The sequence below is a fragment of the Lycorma delicatula genome, chromosome 8 (assembly GCF_047948215.1).
Source record: "Lycorma delicatula isolate Av1 chromosome 8, ASM4794821v1, whole genome shotgun sequence".
Classification (NCBI taxonomy): domain Eukaryota; kingdom Metazoa; phylum Arthropoda; class Insecta; order Hemiptera; family Fulgoridae; genus Lycorma; species Lycorma delicatula.
The window spans coordinates 136,556,253-136,577,802 of NC_134462.1; the positions used below are offsets into that span (position 1 = coordinate 136,556,253).

The following is a 21,550-nucleotide window of genomic DNA, read 5'->3' on the forward strand; positions in this document are numbered from 1 at the left end:
TGGTTTATCAAATTGAAATTTTATTTGTATTTATAGATATAACATTTTTCTAATATATTTAATTTTATGTCATCTTTATTAATTTCTAATATTTATAAATTTGTAATATCAGAAATAGAATGTTTATTGTTTATTAGATGGTTTGCCATGATAAACCTAATTTATTATTTTTGTAATTTCTATATTTATCAAGAAATCTAGTTTAATCATTTTTCCTATACCGTTACAATCATTAAATCTAATTTTATAAATTCCACACAGATTGTACTTTATTATTATTTTTGGTTTTTAAATACTTTATCATGTGGTGATTAGGTTTAAATATTTATTTATTGTTAGGTTTGAGTAATGTTTTCAATGATATTATTAATATTCAAATACTTATGTATATTTTTTTACTCTCTTGTGTCTTATGTATTGGTTATAAGATAGATATTTTGTTATTGTGTTTTGGTGGTAGTTTTTATAAATATTATTAATTAAAGAAGTATCACATCCATTTTCAAACACTGTATATTTTATGATTTGGTTGCTTTATTAATCATATTTGTATATGTGTTAATTTTATTAGACCAAGGGTGATTTGATTTTTTTATGAGTTGTTATATTATTAGATGTAGGTTTACTATATACTGATGTTTCAACTTGGTAGCCCATGTTTATTACTAAATTAACATCTAAATAATTTAATATTCTATTAACTATTTCAAATGTGAATTTTAAATTTTCATTAAAAAAATTTAATTCATTAAATATTATTAGATGTTCACTGTTTACTATCAGGTTATATATTATGAAAATATCATAAAGATACCTTGTCTATATTACAACTTTATGTGTACGAGTGATGCCACGTACTAACTCTCAAATTCCTGTAAACATAATTGCCGATAGTGAAAATCCCACAGGTAAGGTATTTTCTTTGTGTATAATATCTGATATTAAATTAAAAATAGTTTTGTCAACATATATTTATTTATTAATAAATTTTGGACCTTCTTGGCTACTTTTTAATTTATTTTGTATGGTCTACAACAGTGATTCTCAACCTGGGTGGTGGCAAAATTAGCCTACAACTACATATAAATACGTATAAGTTCACATGTAAAGAAAATAAATTAATGAGATGGTTGAATTTGTTTTCCATTTCAAAGTTTCTCAATTTTGGATCTAGAAGCAAATTGTTTTCAATTCATAAAATATGATTCCTCTATTTAGTTTTTAGTGAAACTATAGACAAAAAACCTTTTGAGTTGAGACTTGTCGAAAAGAATTCATATTTTCTAAGCTTCTGTAACTAAATTTCCATACTCGCTTTGACAAACAAGTCAAAACATATCTAAAACTTCAGATGTGAATTAAAGTTGTAACGTTTTATTGGCAGACATTTTGATGAGCTGGTCATAAATCTCAACCAAGAACTTAGCAGCTGAAGATTTTTCACTAAATGGATTCAGTAGAAATTTCTTCAAGAAATCATTTTTAAACTCTGGGAAATACTCTACCAACTGAATTTTTAGCTCACACAAATGCATCTTTTCATGATATTCAAACTGTGGTAAATAACAGCATCTTCTTCATCAAAATTTTTCTCATTATAATCGGAAGTTAGTGGAAACATATCAAAGTTTTTGCTTTCAATGCAAATAATCCAGATATCAAGCTTCTTAATGAAAGCTAGAACTTTGTCTGTCATTAATAAAATGTTTTTATCATGTCCTTGTAAATTCACACATTCAAGTCGTTTAAAAGCAAAAATAAATAAGCTAAGTAAGCCAACAGCAACATAAACTCATTATTCTGTAAAAACAATGAAAATTGTGTTTGTTTAACCTGGAAAAATATTATTAATTCATCTCACAATTCTAATCGGCGGATTAATATTTTTCCTCTAGATAACCATCTGACTTCTGTAAGAAAAGATTTTTTCTTTTCATATGCAATTTTATCACATAGTTTAGCAAACAGCCTATTCTGTAATGGTCGACTTTGAATACAATTAACCATTTTTATAGCTTTATAAAGAATTTGCTTGAGATTTTCCATCATATTTTTTGTGGCAAGAGCATGTCTGAAGGAAGCAGGTGTGTCCATTCCACCCTTGGTATAAGATGACCTTTTAGTTTATTTAGAAATCCACTGTTCTTTCATGTTATCACCATTACACCATCACTACATACTGCAATACATTTTGTCCAATCTATATTATAGTTTTTAGGAGCCTTATAAAAAAACATTTCGTTAAACACATTCATGTAAATGTTAGCTAAAATAGCTTTCATGAATTAATTAGAGAACAATAATCTACACCGTATATTTAATTTAATAAACATAAAATTTTAATATATAAAAATTATGTGGATAACATTGATCATATATGATCAACAATTTAAAGATAAAGAAGATAAGATAATCAAAGAAATGAACTCCTTAAATAATGATATTAGGTTCACATTAGGTTGAGAAAAATGGCACAAACTTTTTGGATTTAAAAATTAATAAAAATTATAATAATGAACTTGATATCAACATATATAGGAAACCTACTAAATAGGACACCATAATTCATTATCATTTGTTTCATCCTTGGAATCAAAAAATGTTGGTGGTTAGTTCAACATTGTTTATGTTTATGTTTAAAATATTTAAAACATAATAATATAAAATTAAACGTTGAATTAAATAATATCAAACATATAGCTGTAACTAATGGATACAATGAAAACCTAATAAATTATTTACTAAAATAAAAAATAAAATTAACAAATAATAATAATAACACATACAAATATACTAAACTGAATACAACATAAATTAAAAATAATTCAATAAAATATTTAAATCTTTTGAATTAATAACTGCACATACAACGAATAATAAAATAATTAATTATATAAATAACAGAGATCCTACTAGAATATTAAAATATAACAAATTTAATTTAGATAAACAGAGAGTATATAGTTTAAAATGCACAAATTAGGATCTGGAATATGTCAGGATGACAAACCGATTTTCGATTAGAATTAATGAACACATTAATTGTATAAATAAGGAAAATAAAGAACGATCCAATTATGCTAGACATATCTTAGAAAATAATTATAGTTACAACCCCCAGATTATTTAATATTCTTGAATACTTCAATAACCTTCATAAAAAAAAATTATTGAAAAATATTATATATACTTAAATAATACAAATTTGATATATGAGCAAACACAAAATTTGAAAATTATGTATTATTCAAACAAATATTAAACAATAACTTTGATTCTTAGGTTGGTTATACTGCTTCTTCATACTAATGAACATAACAATTGAGATCTTCATATTGACATGACTGATAACGTTGACATTATTTTACCTTTTGACGATTAATTGTTATATTTATATTTTTTTTTTTTAAATTCAAGTTAGTATAATTAATGATATGTGAAGTAAATAATTATAATACATCAATGTTCCTGAGAATGGATTACTAATCAGAAAGCACTCAAACATACTATTAAAGACTGTGACTGTTGGTAAGTGGAAACTATTATATAAATAAATTATATATTAACACCAACAGGCCATGATTAATAAAATGAATGTTCATACGTATCATATGCATAATAGAACATGACGCTCTCACAGCAAATATCAAGCATGTATATATCAAGTTGGAACCTGTAAGTTTCTCATGTTTGTACACTTCATACATTCACGTTCATACTGGTTGCTATTAACGCAGCTAAATAGTTTTAACTAGGTTTCACTGGGTTTGGTAGGAGGTGTAGTGACATATTCATTACATTTTTTTTTTACTTTTTGGAGGTTGTGGAACTAAAAACGTTGAGAATCACTGGTCTATAGGTACGCTTGCATTTCAGCAAGAAAAATTATGGCTCCATTCTTTTGGGATAAGCAGGTTGTTGTATATGATTTACATATTGATTTCCCAACATAGCAGCTCACTATAAATACCAAGAATTACTCCAATTTCCTAAAGGGTCTTGTAAAAACAGCCATTCAAAATAGGAAAAAATCAACATTCTGTCGTTTTTACAGGTTAATGCACGTCCTCATGTAGATGCTAATAAGATGGCTACAATCTATGATTTAAAATTGATTATTCTACAACATCCACTCTACAGTCCTGACATCCCCCACCTTCTTACTTCAATGTGTATGAACCCTTAAAAGAAGCTCTAGGGGGTAAAAAGTTTTGTTCTAATGAAGAAGTCACTGCAACTGTTCAAAAGAGGTTCCATAAGAAGCCACAAGTATCTTTTTCTAAAGAATATGGAAAAATGTTTTTTGTTGTTTTTTAATAAATAATAGATTATAAATAAATTTGAATATTCTTGTATTTTACAGATTTATGAGCTAAGGGCAAGTAAAGAGCACAAAATAGTAATTTATATGTTAAAAGAGTTGAACTTCAGAACACAATTTAACAACCATATTAAATTACTAAATATTTTACATATATTACGTTTAAAATGCATGTTGGCTCCGTTAACAGAAAATATTCAACAAGTTCATATCCAGAAAAGACTTACTTAAGCATGGAATTGTAAATCTGTGGAACGAGAGAAAGCACATCTGCAGCAGCATACAACATCATTTCTCGAGACAAAGGCCTTCGAGCCCAGTATCTTTGATCCCTACGATAAATATTCTTTAACTGTTCTTTTATTGGATTAACTGGGGCGTCATATAATTCACAGAGCGCATTCAAACTAATATTTTTCACTTTATACACTGGCTTTCCAGTCTGCTGTAACTGAAGTACAGCGTGTGCAGCCTAAAACAAATAGAAACACAGATAAATATTAAACTATAATCATGATTTTGTCACTCACTAATAATTCGGCTAATATAATTAAATAAAAAAATACTACATAAATTAGAAATGATTGAACAGATGAGTTGTTAAATTCTATTAACAAGAAATATAATGTAAAAAACAAACATACATCTAAAAATTGGGAAAAAAATTATTTCCAAGTTTATTTCATGTATTATTTCCCAGTTTATCATGCTTTAAATAATTTATTATGCTAAGCAGATCAATCAACCTTGGATTTCAGATATATAAATGTATTAACCTCCTCTATGAATCATGAGACCTTGCTGCTGGTGAGGGGACTTGAGTGCTCAGTGATACAGAGTAGCTGGACCGAAGATGCAACCATATTGAAGAGGTACCTTTTGAGAGCCAGACTAAGGAAATGATTCCTGAAAGAGGGCAGCAGCTCTTTCAGTAGTTGTTAGGGGCGTGAGTCAGGATGACTTTAACGGCAATATCAACATCACTCAGTCCTCTGAGTACTGCGCAGCTGAAAACAATGGAAAACTACAGCTGCTTTTTTTCCAAGAAAATGTGGCTCTCTGCATTTTCATATAGCAATGGTGGAGGCGCCTTCCTTGGTAAAATATTCCGGAGGTAAACTAGTCCCCCGTTCGGATCTCCGGATGGGGACTACTAAGGAAGGGGTCACCAGAAAATTAAAAAATAGTATTCTACAAGTCGGAGGGTGGAATGTTAGAAGTTTAAAAAGTTTAAAAAAGGTTGGTAGGCTGGAAAATTTAAAAAGAGAAATGGATAGGATAAACGTGGATGTAGTAGGAATTAGTGAGGTTCAGTGGGAAGAGGAAGGCGACTTTTGGTCGGGTGATTTTAGAATAATAAACTCAACTTCAAATAATGGGCAGGCAGGAGTAGGTTTCATAATGAACAAGAAGATAGGGAAGAGGGTAGAATATTTCAAAACGCATAGCAATAAAATCATTGTAATAAGGATAAAATCAAAACCTAAACCGACAACGATTGTTAACGTCTATATGCCTATAAGCGCCCATGATGATGATGATGAGGTAGAGCGTGTATACGAAGAGATTGATGAAGCAATTAAACACATAAAAGGGGATGAAAATTTAATAATAGTTGGAGATTGGAATGCAAGCATTGGAAAGGGCAAGGAAGGAAATATAGTAGGTGAATACGGGCTGGGCAAAAGGAATGAAAGAGGGGACAGAGTTATAGAGTTTTGCACAAAGTATAATTTAGTAATTTCCAACACCCAATTTAAAAATATAATAGAAGAATATACACTTGGAAAAAGCCAGGCGATACTGCAAGGTATCGGATAGATTATATCATGGTTAAGAAGAGATTTAGGAATCAACTCGTTGACTGCAAAACTTACCCTGGAGCAGACAGACATTGATAGCGACCATAATTTGGTGATAATGAAATGTAAATTGGGATTTAAAAACCTGAAGAAAAGGTATCAGATGAATCGGTGGAATTTAGAGAAGCTTGAGGAAGAGGAGGTAAAGAAGATTTTTGAGGAGGACATCGCAAGAGGTCTGAGTAAAAAAGATAAGGTAGAAAATGTAGAAGAAGAATAGGAGAATGTTAAAAAGGAAATTATTAAATCAGCAGAAGTGAACTTAGGCGGAACAAAGAAAACTGGTAGAAAACCTTGGGTTTTAGACGATATATTACAGCTGGTGGATGAACGTAGAAAATATAAGAATGCTAGTGATCAAGAAAGTAAAAGGAACTACCGACAATTCAGAAATGCTATAAACAGGAAGTGCAAACTAACGAAAGAAGAGTGGATTAAAGAAAAGTGTTCAGAAGTGGAAAGAGAAATGAACATTGGTAAAATAGATGGAGCATACAGGAAAGTTAAGGAAAATTTTGGGGTACATAAATTAAAATCTAATAATGTGTTAAACTATCGGTACACCAATATGTAATACGAAAGGTAAAGTTGATAGATGGGTGGAATATATTGAAGAGTTATACGGAGGAAATGAATTAGAAAATAGAAAATTTATAGAGGAAGAAGAGGAAGTTGATGAGGATGAAATGGGAGAAACAATACTTAGATCTGAATTTAAGAGAGCATTAAAAGATTTAAATGGCAGAAAGGCTCCTGGAATAGACGGAATACCTGTAGAATTACTGCGCAGTGCAGGTGAGGAAGCGATTGATAGATTATACAAGCTGGTGTGTAATATTTATGAAAAAGGGGAATTTCCATCAGACTTCAAAAAAAGTGTTATAGTCATGATACCAAAAAAAGCAGGGGCAGATAAATGTGAAGAATACAGAACAATTAGTTTAACTAGTCATGCATCAAAAATCTTAACTAGAATTTTATACAGAAGAATTGTGAGGAGAATGGAAGATGTGTTAGGAGATAACCGAATTGGTTTCAGGAAAAGTATAGGGACAAGGGAAGCAATTTTAAGCCTCAGATTAATAGTAGAAGGAAGATTAAAGAAAAACAAACCGACATACTTGGCGTTTATAGACCTAGAAAAGGCTTTCGATAACGTAGACTGGAATAAAATGTTCAGCATTTTAAAAAAATTAGGGTTCAAATACAGAGATAGAAGAACAATTGCTAACATGTACAGGAACCAAACAGCAACAATAACAATTGAAGAACATAAGAAAGAAGCCCTAATAAGAAAGGGAGTCCGACAAGGATGTTCCCTATCTCCGTTACTTTTTAATCTTTACATGGAACTAGCAGTTAATGATGTTAAAGAACAATTTAGATTCGGAGTAACAGTACAAGGTGAAAAGATAAAGACGCTACGATTTGCTGATGATATAGTAATTCTAGCCGAGAGTAAAAAGGATTTAGAAGAAACAATGAACGGCATAGATGAAGTCCTACGCAAGAACTATCGCGTGAAAATAAACAAGAACAAAACAAAAGTAATGAAATGTAGTAGAAATAACAAAGATGGACCGCTGAATGTGAAAATAGGAGGTGAAAAGATTATGGAGGTAGAAGAATTTTGTTATTTGGGAAGTAAAATTACTAAAGATGGACGAAGCAGGAGCGATATAAAATGCCGAATAGCACAAGCTAAACGAGCCTTCAATAAGAAATATAATTTGTTTACGTCAAAAATTAATTTAAATGTCAGGAAAAGATTTTTGAAAGTGTATGTTTGGAGTGTCGCTTTATATGGAAGTGAAACTTGGACGATCGGAGTATCTGAGAAGAAAAGATTAGAAGCTTTTGAAATGTAGTGCTATAGGAGAATGTTAAAAATCAGATGGGTGGATAAAGTGACAAATGAAGAGCTACTGTGGCAAATAGATGAAGAAACAAGCATTTGGAAAAATATAGTTAAAAGAAGAGACAGACTTTATTTATGTTTCGGGCAACAATTCATTGTTTATCGTATATTCCTTCAGTATTTTTCATAAAAAATGTTATTTACCCTTTTATCAGGATTTAATAAAAATCTTAATATAATATTGTTGATTAAATATTTTTTTATTTATAAAAAAATAAATTTTCTCTTAAAAAAGCATTGCGAGTAAAGCTACATATAGTGTGGGTGAAGTCACAAAAGGGTACGCTAGTATATATATATATATATATATATATATATATAACACAGGTCAACAAAAAAAAAAATAATTTGGAACTGAGATAAAAGTGGGTGGATAAAGTGACAAATGAAGAGGTATTGCGGCAAATCGATGAAGAAAGAAGCATTTGGAAATGCTTATAGTTAAAAGAAGAGACAGACTTATAGGCCACATACTAAGGCATCCTGGAATAGTTGCTTTAATATTGGAAGGACAGGTAGAAGGGAAAAATTGTGTAGGCAGGCCACGTTTGGAGTATGCAAAACAAATTGTTGGGGATGTGGGATGTAGAGAGTATACTGAAATGAAACGACTAGCACTAGATAGGGAATCTTGGAGAGCTGCATCAAACCAGTCAAATGACTGAAGACAAAAAAAAATACATCAATAATAAGCACTGTAACCGATTTATACATCAGCACTTTAAAACGAAGTTACAAAGAGAAGAACAGCGATAAAAAACATTATTAGAAATCCAATTATAAAACAGATGGAACTGAATTAAACAGCATACATCAATTTTACAAACCGTAGAAAAAACAATCGCAAATAAATATTATTTACTAAATTACTTCAAAAACGTTTTCTCCCCGTTCGTAAATTAAAAGAGTTTCAAAAAACTCTTTTAATTTACTTAAGAATCTTTTGATTTTTTTTTTAATGAAATTTTGCAATTAATTAAATAATCTGGGACTTATATATTATTTATACTAATAATTTATTTATTATCTAAAAAATAACTCTCTTGCTAGGAAGATTTTTGTGCTGTAAGTGCATTACAGTATTTATATTTCTTAAATATGCTTCTTTTATATGTATAAATAGAAAACATAGATTTTTTTTTCTAATTAAAATCACTGTTATTTAACTTGAGATTTAAAAAAAAATCAGATTTACTATGAAAAAATAATATCTACAGTAAATAATAAAATGCAAATTTCCATATTCCACGCACAAGCTTCAAGTTTATGTGGTGATTCAAGGAAAAAAAATAACACAACTGGACTGTAGCAGGAACAGTTAACCGATAAAAACAGACGATTAGTAATAGCAGTGTTAAACGCGACGCTAAAATAAATGCAGTTCGAGTCGATTAGGTTCGATTTTAAGTTGCTCTTCCGGTATTGCAATAATGAAAAAGCCGCTTTAGAAGACCTTGTACTTTTCTGAAAAGTCTGCATAAGTGTATATTTATTTATAAATCTATTCAAATATTACCCGATTTTCCTTTTAGGCCGATTTTTGATAAACCGTGCTTAAATTAAAATATGAATTTATATAATAATAGTGAATTTTTTTTGTACCGGTAAATGCGAATCGTGTGAATTTAGTAAATTAAAAATTCTGTTTCCGTGAATTTACATTTACGAATGGTAACATTTGTTAAAAAGTAAAGGTATTTAATATTTTATTATAAATTAAAAAGAAAAAATTGCAATTATGTAGTAAGATTTCTTCCTTTGCGCGCGTGTGCGTGTGCAAACTCTTGCATTACCGATAAAGCAAAGCTGGAACATTAGATTTTATTAAATAATAGAAAACTTCATCAACCCCTTGTGTACACCGGGCATGTTAGTTCAATCTAGTTTTGAAGGTACAGTTTTATTTACTGTAATACATAATTTGTGCTAGATTTAAAAAAAATTAGATTATGATAAAAGCGAAGTGTTTAATAAAAAAATTAAATAAAAGTAATAAGTAAATTCTTTATAGTAAAAAAAAACTAGTTCGATATCCAATGATAAAATATAACGATAATTTATAAAATTGTAACGGTCATAGGCTGACAGAAGACTTTGGCTAAGATTAATTTTAGAGGTAATTCTTTTTTCGTTTAATTTTTTTGGGATGACGTAAATAAAAACATCTGTCTGTCTGTGACTATACGATGATGGGAGACGGCGGGAGGGGGACCACAGGTGGCTTCCTTCGCTTTGATTGGCTACCGTCGGACAGTAATGATCACGCCATAGTACAATTCAAATACAACCGTAAACTTGTGTATATGTGTGTGTATTTCTGTCGAGCAACGCAATGTTAATATCTCAATTTCTTATATAGACGTTTAATATAATTAAATTAAATCAAGATTTGTCGATTATTTTATGTTTATTAAATTTTATTTAAAATAATAATTAATCTCTCTTAATTTTAATAAATTTATTAAAAATATTACGATAAGGTTTATCCGTTTTGTAAAAAAAAAATTCTAATAATACATAACAGATAAAATTTTTCCAGTTTTATTTACAATTCGACCTCGTAATATCCTACACGTGTATTTTAACGAGCGAAGAATTTGCGGTAAATGAAATTAATGAGATATTAAAAAAAAACTAAATTTTTGCCCAGAATCAAACTCGACACCGTCAGATTTAGAAGCCAACATGGTTTTTAATACGATAAAATGTTATAAACTTATTTCTAGAATGAAATACAGCATTAAGGGGTAAAAAAATTAATATGTAAAACTTGTAATTAACTCGATTATATTTAAGGTTGTAATAATAAAAATAAGAGACGTCCAGATACATTCAACAATGTTGCGTTAGAAGCTATAAGCGACTTACATTAATACATTTATGTAATCATTTTATGTTTATAAGAACAGAAAATATAATGTTATTTAATACTTCAACAAGCATCAACTAAACCGTTTGTCGACCGATCTCCTAGATGGAATCTTGCGTCGTCCGGAAGGTCCCGGCTTCGAATCTCAGTCGCTAATGTTTTAATAAACATTAATCTCAGATTATATTTAATTTTAATAACAATTTTGTAACAAGAAAATCTCTCTCTGATAATTCGAGTACTTAAAACAAGCAATAATTTATGTAAATTTTACTAACTGTATTTACAACTTAAAATAAACAAAAAAGTTATCAAGTATGATTTTTAAGTTTTCAACACTAATGCATTAACAATAAATATCAAATAAGTTCATTGACCTTATTGTCAAACACAAAGAATTTAACACGATTTAATTTTTTTTTTTTTTTTTAATATATAAATATAAATAATAAAATAATAATATGATTCATTATTAAATTTAAAAAAAAAAAATCTTAAATATTTAAATTATTAGATTTAAAAAAATCTCTCTCTTCTCTTCTAATACTATTCTTAATACGGAGTGGTATATAAACAAACGCAGCTCTAACATTGTGACTACAACAGGTGCGATGTTGTCAATTAACCTGACTTTTCCTTTCCCCCTCGCCCTTTGGCCGCGAATTTCGGCATCATATAATTTGCTGCGTTGCGTTTGAGTTATTCAACACTTTTACATAGAATACATCTACCAAGCTAACCCCAGTAAGGAAGATGAATGAAAAAAATAATTTTTAATATTTTTCGTAAAATTTTTATTATCTATTTTTTTTTTAAATTTAATAATGAATCATATTATTATTTTATTATTTATATTTATATATTAAAAAAAAAAAATTAAATCGTGTTAAATTCTTTGTAATAGTATTAGAAGAGAAGAGAGAAGGAAGAGAGAGAGAGGATCTCTCTCTCTCTTCCTCACCATCGTTGATCCCCCTATCAGCCCTCTCTCAATCAACCTCGCTCTCTCACCCACCCAATCTCTCACTCTCCCCTCTCTCTCTAAGTCACTCTCTTACTCATCCCCTCCATCACACTCTCTCTCTGTATGCGGTGGCTACTTAAACATGTTTGTATTTTTTAAATTTTCTCACTCAAAGTGCATTTTTACAAAAACTTTGTAATAAAAAATTGACCGTTAAGGTTTTCGACCCTTTTTAAATGTATTAATGCGCTTCCGTTCGTGAAAAAGCTTTAAAAAATTTCTCGTTGGAATTAAAACAAAAAAACGGTACTGAAAATTAAAAATTTATGTAAAATTTAACCTCTGATCCCAATATTTTTCCCGACGAGAAGAAAAGTTATAACGTCGTTTGTAGTAATAAAAAATTATACGTATAGAATTTTATTTCGAAAATACGAGTACATCGTTAAATTATGTTACTTCATTTTTTTTTAAATTTCAGTGCTCCTTTGATGGGCCAAAGAAACATAGTTTTTTTGTAATTTGTTTATTTCGCGTCGTTTATAATTGTACGTAAAAAATTAGATGAACTGTAACCGATAAGGAATGCCAAACGATGCCGAGTTCGAACCCAGGATCGGTATATCAATCGCTTAATTTATCAACCGATCGATCTAAGAAGGGTCGTTAAATTTTTCTTAAAAATAGTTTTCCTCTAAAAGAACGATCGACTAAACATTTTCAACAATTTTGTGATTTTTTTTTTAATTTAGCTTAAAAAATATAAAAATGTGTAATGAACTGTTTGTTGTATATATGTCGTACTGTTTACGAATAATTTCTGCTTAAATATTATGTACGCATAATTATTAAGCTATATGATAATTATCCTGTTTCGAACTCAGAACTTCACATAAATTATCAAATATCGGTCGCCTTCTACAAACTCACTACCTATGATTTTTTTCCTTTTTTTCGATTAATTATTGTTAAATATATATGTTAAATAAAAAATAGATTTCTAAAAATATTTTTACAAATTTATTAAAATGATTATTTGTAGCTTTCTTTCCTATCAAAAATTATTTTTTCCAAATTTTCGTGTTATTCCCGAGTATACATCCATTTATGAATATTTAACTGAGATCGGTGAAGAAACGGTAAGCTATTTTGGGTCTCGAACCCAGGAGATAAGTCAATCAGAATATTCTTTATAACGATACAGATGCGAATTATATTCTTGGTTAGCACGATTCATTCTCGTTACCAGACTTAAAACTTAATATATCTAGAACGAAATATATCTAATATATCACTCACGAAATAAATTTTGCTTATATCAGTTTAGTTAAATATATAATAGCCAAATAACCTAAAATTACAACCGAACATATAACTTGTGTTTCTCTTTATTATTTTTTCGATATTGTTTAGAACTACTTGGATAAATTATTAAGAGATAAACACAGCAAATTTATTTATTTATTATTATTAAATTTATTAATTTATTCTGTAAAAATCAATCGGCATTAACTGGAATTTAACATTTTTAATCTAATAAGTAATTTGTAATACAAACAAAGAATAAAACAACTGCAAATTATTGTTTCAAAAATTGTATTAATATTTAAAAAATAAATAAAACTCACCTTAATCAGTAATAAAGAATATCTCAATAAAAAGATGAAATTTGGATGACGTTACAACTTAGGTTAAGAAACAATGTTAACTGGAGGCAATTGCACTACGTATTCAGTCGCCTATCTACCGATAATTCCCGCCAATAACTAACTACAAGACAAAACATCTCGGTGAATTTCTTTAGTTACACTCATAATGCTTCTCTTCTTCCCCCACTGCGGAATGACGTCATCGATAGACTATTTTTAAACAACAAAATTATTCCATCTAAAATTTAGTTCGCAAACTGTTTCATTCACCATCAATTTTTTAACATTACAGGCCGTCTAATATTAAATTGTTTTTAAAATTTACTATCAATCTTGCCGAACTTATAATTAGATAAAATATTAAAGAGAATAAATTTTCCCTTAATCTATAAATGGACATAATACTACAACCGCCAACCATACACGAAGGGGTTATAACGAGATTTTTACTTATTATTTAATTACATATAATAATTATTTTATATACGTAATCATGCTCAAGATATAGTACATGTAAATACGGACCCGCACGCGCGCGCACGTACAATTTTGTTTTAAGTGTTACTATATTTTTTAAATATCAAATCAGGAATTAAAAAAAAAAAATAGTATTAATCTTTTTTAGATGTAACATGACCTCCATGCTATTAAAGAAGTAGCTACTTTACTTGCTAGACTAAAAGTTCCAGATTCGATACCCGGTTAAAATCTAAGAAATATATAATAGTGCAGTCTCTAATGACTTTCAGTCATCTTCTCAAAAAGAAAAATAACAGAACTGCATCTTTTATGATGTAGATTATAGAAACCGCAAATGGTACGTAAGGAGGTAATGAATGATTAGTATTATTTCTAAATTTCAAAGTTATCGCATCTAGCCGACCTCCATATTTCACGGTTCATCCCGTCTACAATATCCAAATCTAATGGGTGTGTAAGCGCGTACATACACCCGTAGATCTATTTATTAATTCACTTTATAATACATGTAAAGCCTAATTTTATTTTATTTAGATATTTAAAAATATATTTCGTCGTTTTTAATTAATACTTGGCTCTCCATTAATAAAACAATTTAATCCAAAAATGTTTGACTTTATTTAATTGTTTTATAAGATAACACTCAATCCTGCTATTACGTAAGAGATTTATAAAAGCACTAGACTCTGTGTTAACCTTGAACGTTCGAAGTCGGTGGGGTGAGGAATGTTTACAAAACCCTAATTTTTTTAAAATTAGGGTTCAAATACAGAGATAGAAGAACAATTGCTGACATTTACAGGAACCAAACAGCAACAGTAATAATTGAAGAACATAAAAAGAAGCCGTAATAAGAAAGGGAGTCTGACATGGATGTTCCCTAACACTGTTACTTTTTAATCTTTACATAGAACTAGCAGTTAGTGATGTTAAAGAAAAATTTAGATCTGGAGTAACAGTACAAGGTGAAAAGATAAAGATGCTACGATATAGTAATTCTAGCTGTGAGAAAAAAGGATTTAGAAGGAACAATGAATGGCATAGATGAAGTCCTATGCAAGAACTACCACATGAAAATAAACAAGAACAAAATGAAAGGAAAAAATGTAGTAGAAATAACTAAGATTGACCACTTTATGTAAAAATAGGAAGACAAAAAATGGAGGTAGAAGAATTTTGTTATTTGGGATGTGGAATTACTAAAGATGGACAAAGCAGGAGCGATATAAAATGCTGAATAGCACAGGCGAAACGTGCTTTCAGTCAGAAATATAATTTGTTAAATCAAAAATTAATTTAAACGTCAATTAAAGTATAAAGTGTTAATTTATACTTTCAAAGATTTTTGAAAGTATATGTTTGGAGTGTAGCTTTATATGGACGTGAAACTGGACGATCAGAGTACCTGAAAAGAAAAGATTAGAAGCTTTTGAAATGTAGTGCTATAGGAGAAAGTTAAAAATCAGATGGGTGGATAAAGTGATAAATGAAGAGGTGTTGTGGAAAATAGACAAAGAAAGAAGCATTTGGAAAAATATAGTTAAAAGACCAACATATAGGCCACATATTAAGGCATCCTGGAATAGTTGCTTTAATATTGGAGGGACAGGTAGAAGGAAAAAATTGTGCAGGCAGGCAATGTTTGGAGTATGTAAAACAAATTCTTAGGGATGTAGAATGTGGGGGTATACCAAAATGAAACGACTGGCACTTGATAGGGAATCTTGGAGAGTTGCATCAAACCAGTCAAATGACTGAAGACAAAAAAAATATAACTATTAAAGATTTTTAATTTAGAATTGGGACTATAACTATCAGGCAATAATTGTTATTACTGGATTATAATTTCATTGATTCATTTTTTAAATGAAAAAAAAAACAAAAACAACACATTAACATTATAAATTAGTTTATGTCATTATATATACAGTAACCATTAAAACAAACTTTATAACATATTTTAAAAAATTCATAAATATGAGGATTATTTATTTACCTATAAGAACATTAGGCTTAATAAAATAAAAGTACTTATTAAAATTAAGATATAATCATGAGTGACTTCTGTACTAAAAATATGCGGGTTCCTCCAATTGCATAATTGAAAACAGTCAATTTTTATATATAAGCTAGCCAACTTTGTTCATTAAAATAAAGTTATTTAATTAAAAAATGCGGTTTATGTTACCAATTTTCTATTTAATGTTTTATTTTTAAAGGTAACAATTAATTCAATTACTAACAAAATTGTTAGAAACTGAAGTTATTAAGTAATTTAAGTTTTATTTCCTAATAATTATGGAGTAGGTCAACAATGTTTTATTTGCATTATTTTATAATTTTCAAGATTTTCTTCTTTTACTTAAAAGCTACAATGGACAACATTTAAAAAAAAAGAAATGGGGGATAAGTTCCAAATAGCTACTGGAGTGGATGTACTTTGAAGAGTAAAATTTAGGAAAGAAGCCAATAAATAGTTTTATTACGTATTCTTATGATGAAAGTTACATTAAAGTTACATTAATTTATACTCTTGCCAAAGTTGCAAGAGTATAAATGCAGCAATTTTTAAAATTTAGAAAATAGAGTGCATATTAGGAGGAGTTACCTTATATGAATGAATAACGTAACAATAACAAATTAAAAAAGAAACCTGAAAAGTTGATGCAGGTCAGTTATAACATATGACTGATTAAAACAGAAATGCATATTTTGTGTAAAATGATATCAAAATTATAAATGTTAAGTAACATAAAAGTGACATCCTAAACCACAATAAAATATGACAGAATGCAGCAGGTTAAGCACGATTAAAAATAATCTCAAAATACATTATGTAAAATATATGTCAAGTGTTTTAAAAGCTTAAATACAAAAATTTTATTATTTTTTCAAGAATAGCTGCCAACAGATGTTAAAAACATTTGAGTCAACAATATCAGTTATCTGTGATTAGTATTAAACACACACACAAAATATATATTTAAAATAATACAATTTTATAATTATTATTTTACCTGTGTATCAAAAACATTACGAAGTGCAATTCCAAACTGTTGATATAAGTTAACACTATCATTTCTACAATCATGTATCACCTGAAATTATTAATAAAAATAATTATTAAATTATTTAAAAATTCACATTTATTATATTAAGCACAGACAACAATAAGGATACTAATACTGAATTTACAGCAAAATAATCCTAATTTATTGAGATACACAATAAAATTGATTTTTGATGCAGAAAACATAAATAAAAAAATACATTTCATTTTTAAATTGCGTGGAAATAGTTTTTCCACTTGTTTTTTTAAAAATATTTTAACATTATTGTTACCGATGACATAATTAAGTGGCATTAGGTAACCCCTTCAGTATGCCATCAAATAATAAATACAGTATACTATTTAACAAGTGTTTGCTGAAAATGTTGATACTTTTGCATTTGTTTATTCAGTACATTTTGTAGTTTTTTAAATTTATAAATAAAATTGTAATATAGTATAATTATTACACTACATAATTGCATTAATTATTATAAAACAGGTATATATTCCACTACTAAATATTATACATCTACTTAGAACAATTATTTTATCTGTTACCAGACAAGACATTCATCCACAGATAAAAACAACACTTCTACAAACAACAGAATGAACTAATGCAAATCATTGACAACAACTGGGGAAAAAGAAACACAATGAAATCATATATACATTTTTTTGTCTATTACATAATCTGAAATATAAAGTATGTAAACCATAATGTATGTGAATATATATATATATATATATATATATATATATATATATATATATGTATGCGTCTTCTTCTGTTGCCAATCCTAGAATTGGTTTACAGCTGATCTCAATACATCACGATTTCACAAATCCCTTTAACTCAAAGTTTCAGAATCCGTATCACTCATAATCTGATAGATGTACCTCAGTCTTGGCCTACCTGTAATGTTTTTCCCTTCCACAGAACTTTATATTATTGTTTTAATTAACCCATCGTGTGCCTTAACAAATGGCCAACCCGTTTGTTTCTTCTCTTCTTTAAAATATTTAAGAGACAAAGCTTTGTTACATTGACCCTCCTTAACATCTTCTCATTGTTTTATCTACCAATCACAGTCATCAATCTGTAATAGGACTACATTTCAAAAGCTCTGGCCTCCTTTCCTCTTCAACCTCCAATGTCCACGGCTCAGTCCCATACAAAAACATACTCCACACAAAGGTATCTTCATTAAGTTTATTAGAAGTATTTTATTAAATCCATTCTTGGCCAGGCTTATGCGACTTATCACTTCCTTCTTTGATCTACCATTTGCTGTAATTTTGCTGCCCAAATACGTGGAAGAGTCCACAATTTCTAACTGCTCTTCACCCAGCATGCAACGCACCTTTGATTGCTGTCCACTTATCACAAGGATCTTGGTCTTTGTTTTATTGTGTGCATATTATATCCCATACCGAGCATGCATTCCATTCCCTCTCAACATTACCACAAGATCCTGCTTACTCTTCAGCCAACACATTATTATCATGCACAAAACATATTGTGTATACACACATAAAATAATTAACAAAAATCACCTATGGAAAGAGGTATAGCAAACAAAAATGTTTTAATTAAATGAAACTCAGTTTCATGACAAATGAAACGTATTTGAACATTTTTCTAACATCTAGTGCTAATAAAAATATGAACCTCTACAGTAATGACCCAGGACAATTTTTTAACGGTTAGAAAATGAAAAATTTTTATTTTCATAGTATCTATCAAGGTGTAACAATTATCTTTTTACCCGATAGGCGATCTCCCTGGTTTTTAGGGAATTGCAAGGTGAGAGGTGGCAAACATACAGATAGGATATGGGGGTCCACCTTTAAAACCTAAGTAAAAAAAAAAAAATGTATAGCATTCATTAGATTGATCTAATAAAAAACAGTGTCACAAGATGTCTTCTCTTATGGGATCAGGATGGTGACCGGGCAAAATTTGATAATATATATCATAATTTTAAAATAATCTGAAAAAGGAAAACCAGTAAATTACTGACAAAACTACCTGAGGTTTCCAGCACTGTTAAGAATGCTTGATAATCATTTTGTGCTAAAAAACAATTACTAAAACCACATTAAATCAGCTGATAAATAAAATAAAAAATCGTCTTCTTCGCTGATTGCGAAGTTGACAGTTCTAAGGTTCAAATCCTAGTAAAGGTAGTTTTACAGATCTGAATATAGTTTGTGGATATTGGTGTTCTTTGGCGGTTGGGTTTAAATTAACCACACTTCTCAGGAGTAGTCGACCTGAGATTTTACAAGACTATACTTCATTCACGTTCATACAAATTATCCTCAGAAGTAACACCTTACATTCCAGAGGTTACACAGAAAGAGATCTAGATTGGTAGACAATATTTTCCCTTAACTTGATAAAGTATTTGGGACTATTTTGTGGCCTAATAATACAGTTGTCAAAAACTGCGATCCAACATTTAAGAGTACGTAGATGGCAAATGTGGCTTCCATGAAACCGGTGATGGTTTATATAGGCCAAATAAAACCAACCCCAGGAAATAAAAAGAAAAGCAAAAAGTAATATTAAATTACTTGTACTTATATTAATTGATTCTCGATTACAACACTTTCAAAAAAGAAATGTTTACAATGTTGCAATATAATTTAAAGTTTCTGTTCAAAATGCTCACCACCAGCTGTACAAAGTCAGCATGGTGAATCATGTCAGAAAAACTTTCTGCAATTCTCCAGCTGGAATCCTGGCATTCTCTGTTGTATGTTGTCTTTCAACAACCATGGGTTGTTCTTATAGACTATCGATAAAAATCATACAGCAATAAGTCTGGAGATCAGGGTGGCCACAAGTCTTTCCTGATTGTTCTATTATTCATGAAATCTTGGTAGGTTTGAGTGAGAGACTGATCAGAAAAGTGGCAATTCACTTAGTCTTGATGGAACTATTCATAAGAAAGTTCTTCTGCAGTTATGCATTAATTCTTCATACAGCCATAAATAGATGTCGCTATTAACAGCCTCGTCAAAGAATATTGGGTCAGATGATCCGCTTCCAGAAACTGCACATCAAACATCAATTTTTAAATCATGGAGAGGTTTTTTTATGGGTTTAGTTAGGGTTTTGTGTAGCCCAGTGCCATATATTTGACAATTAACAAGGCTGATAATAAATGGAACCACATTTTATCTGTCTAAATAAAGAGAAAAGGGTCAAGGAATCCTTTGCTAAAATTCTGTACTAGCCATTGACAGTAATTTATTCGTTTATCCATATCATGTTTTAATTCATGCACAATACTAACATGATAGGCTTTCATTTGTAAACAGTTTAAGTGTACACAGACATAATGTTTGAGCAACTGCTGTATCAGACTATTCATCATGTTGACTTGTGAGGACACCTTACAATACGATTTGCTATATCAGCAACAACTTCCCGAGTTTGAACAGTTGGTTGTTCCACTCTTTTCGCATTGGTAATAGAGCCGGTTGTTTGCCACTTTTTCAATAAATCTTGAATTGATTTTGCAGGAAGATAACTTCTACAATATCTCCCTTGAAACTTTTCATGAACCAGAATTACTGAAGTTGTGCATATTACTCCACAATGAAAACACACTTTTCAATTGAATACACTAAGACGCACAAGCACTACAGACTCACTGAACGGGAGGGGAAGGCTGAAGACTAATGAGCAAGTCAATGAACAACTAATAAACATGTGCAACAAACATACAACAATCAGACCCGACCGGTAGTTAATGAGTACTGTTATGATTAATTGGGCTGTGCATACAAAATGTATACTTTACATTTATCTGTTATGATAACCATTAGAATTCCAATATATTACATTTGACAAATTTTCCATAAAATTGTAAACTTGCAATCTTCACTGAACTCTTTAATTAATAATATTTTACGTGCATTAAACTTATTTTTTTTTTACTGAACTTGCTTTCAAATATAATCTTATCGATTAACTGATGTGGATCTATTGTAATTTTTCTAACACAGACTTTGTTTAACTCTTGGTCATTGCTGTTGAAGCTCAACTACTTCAAACAGCATGTCTAACAATTGAAACTGTAATTTCTTGATTAAGCCTGACAAACAAGCAACTTACATCAGTTTGTCTGGGTTTGTTTCACAGACTGCATGAAAATAATTTCCAAAAACTTGACTATACAGTATTAATCAAATGGTCAGTTTACTTTTTTTAAAACTACAGTAGTGTCACTTTCATCATTCACTAACAGATCAACTTAACAAGCTTTATTTGGCAGCATTTTTTATTTCTTTAAATATGTTTAAAAAAAAAGAAAAAACATTTAACAAATTTAAACGATGATAGACTGATGTTTGAAGCATCTACTTTTATAACACAATCTAACAAAGGTAATCTTTTATTTTTAAACTTATTTCTTAAATA

The 21,550-nt window shown here is 29.4% G+C and overlaps 1 protein-coding gene across 3 annotated transcripts in view; it reads right to left on the reverse strand.

The window, feature by feature from the left end:
- Window positions 1-21,550, reverse strand: part of egl (Egl_like_exo domain-containing protein) — a 47,516-nt gene that overhangs the window by 22,099 nt on the left and 3,867 nt on the right. For all 3 annotated transcript variants that reach the window (XR_012757345.1, XM_075372730.1, XM_075372729.1), the window contains exons 2-3: window positions 17,081-17,161; window positions 4,549-4,793 (exon numbers count right to left, since the gene is read on the reverse strand). Coding sequence is in view for 2 of the 3 variants with exons in the window: in XM_075372730.1 (XP_075228845.1) it covers window positions 4,549-4,793; window positions 17,081-17,161 (326 nt within the window). In the remaining variant the exon portion in view is untranslated. The remainder of the gene's footprint in view (window positions 1-4,548; window positions 4,794-17,080; window positions 17,162-21,550) is intronic.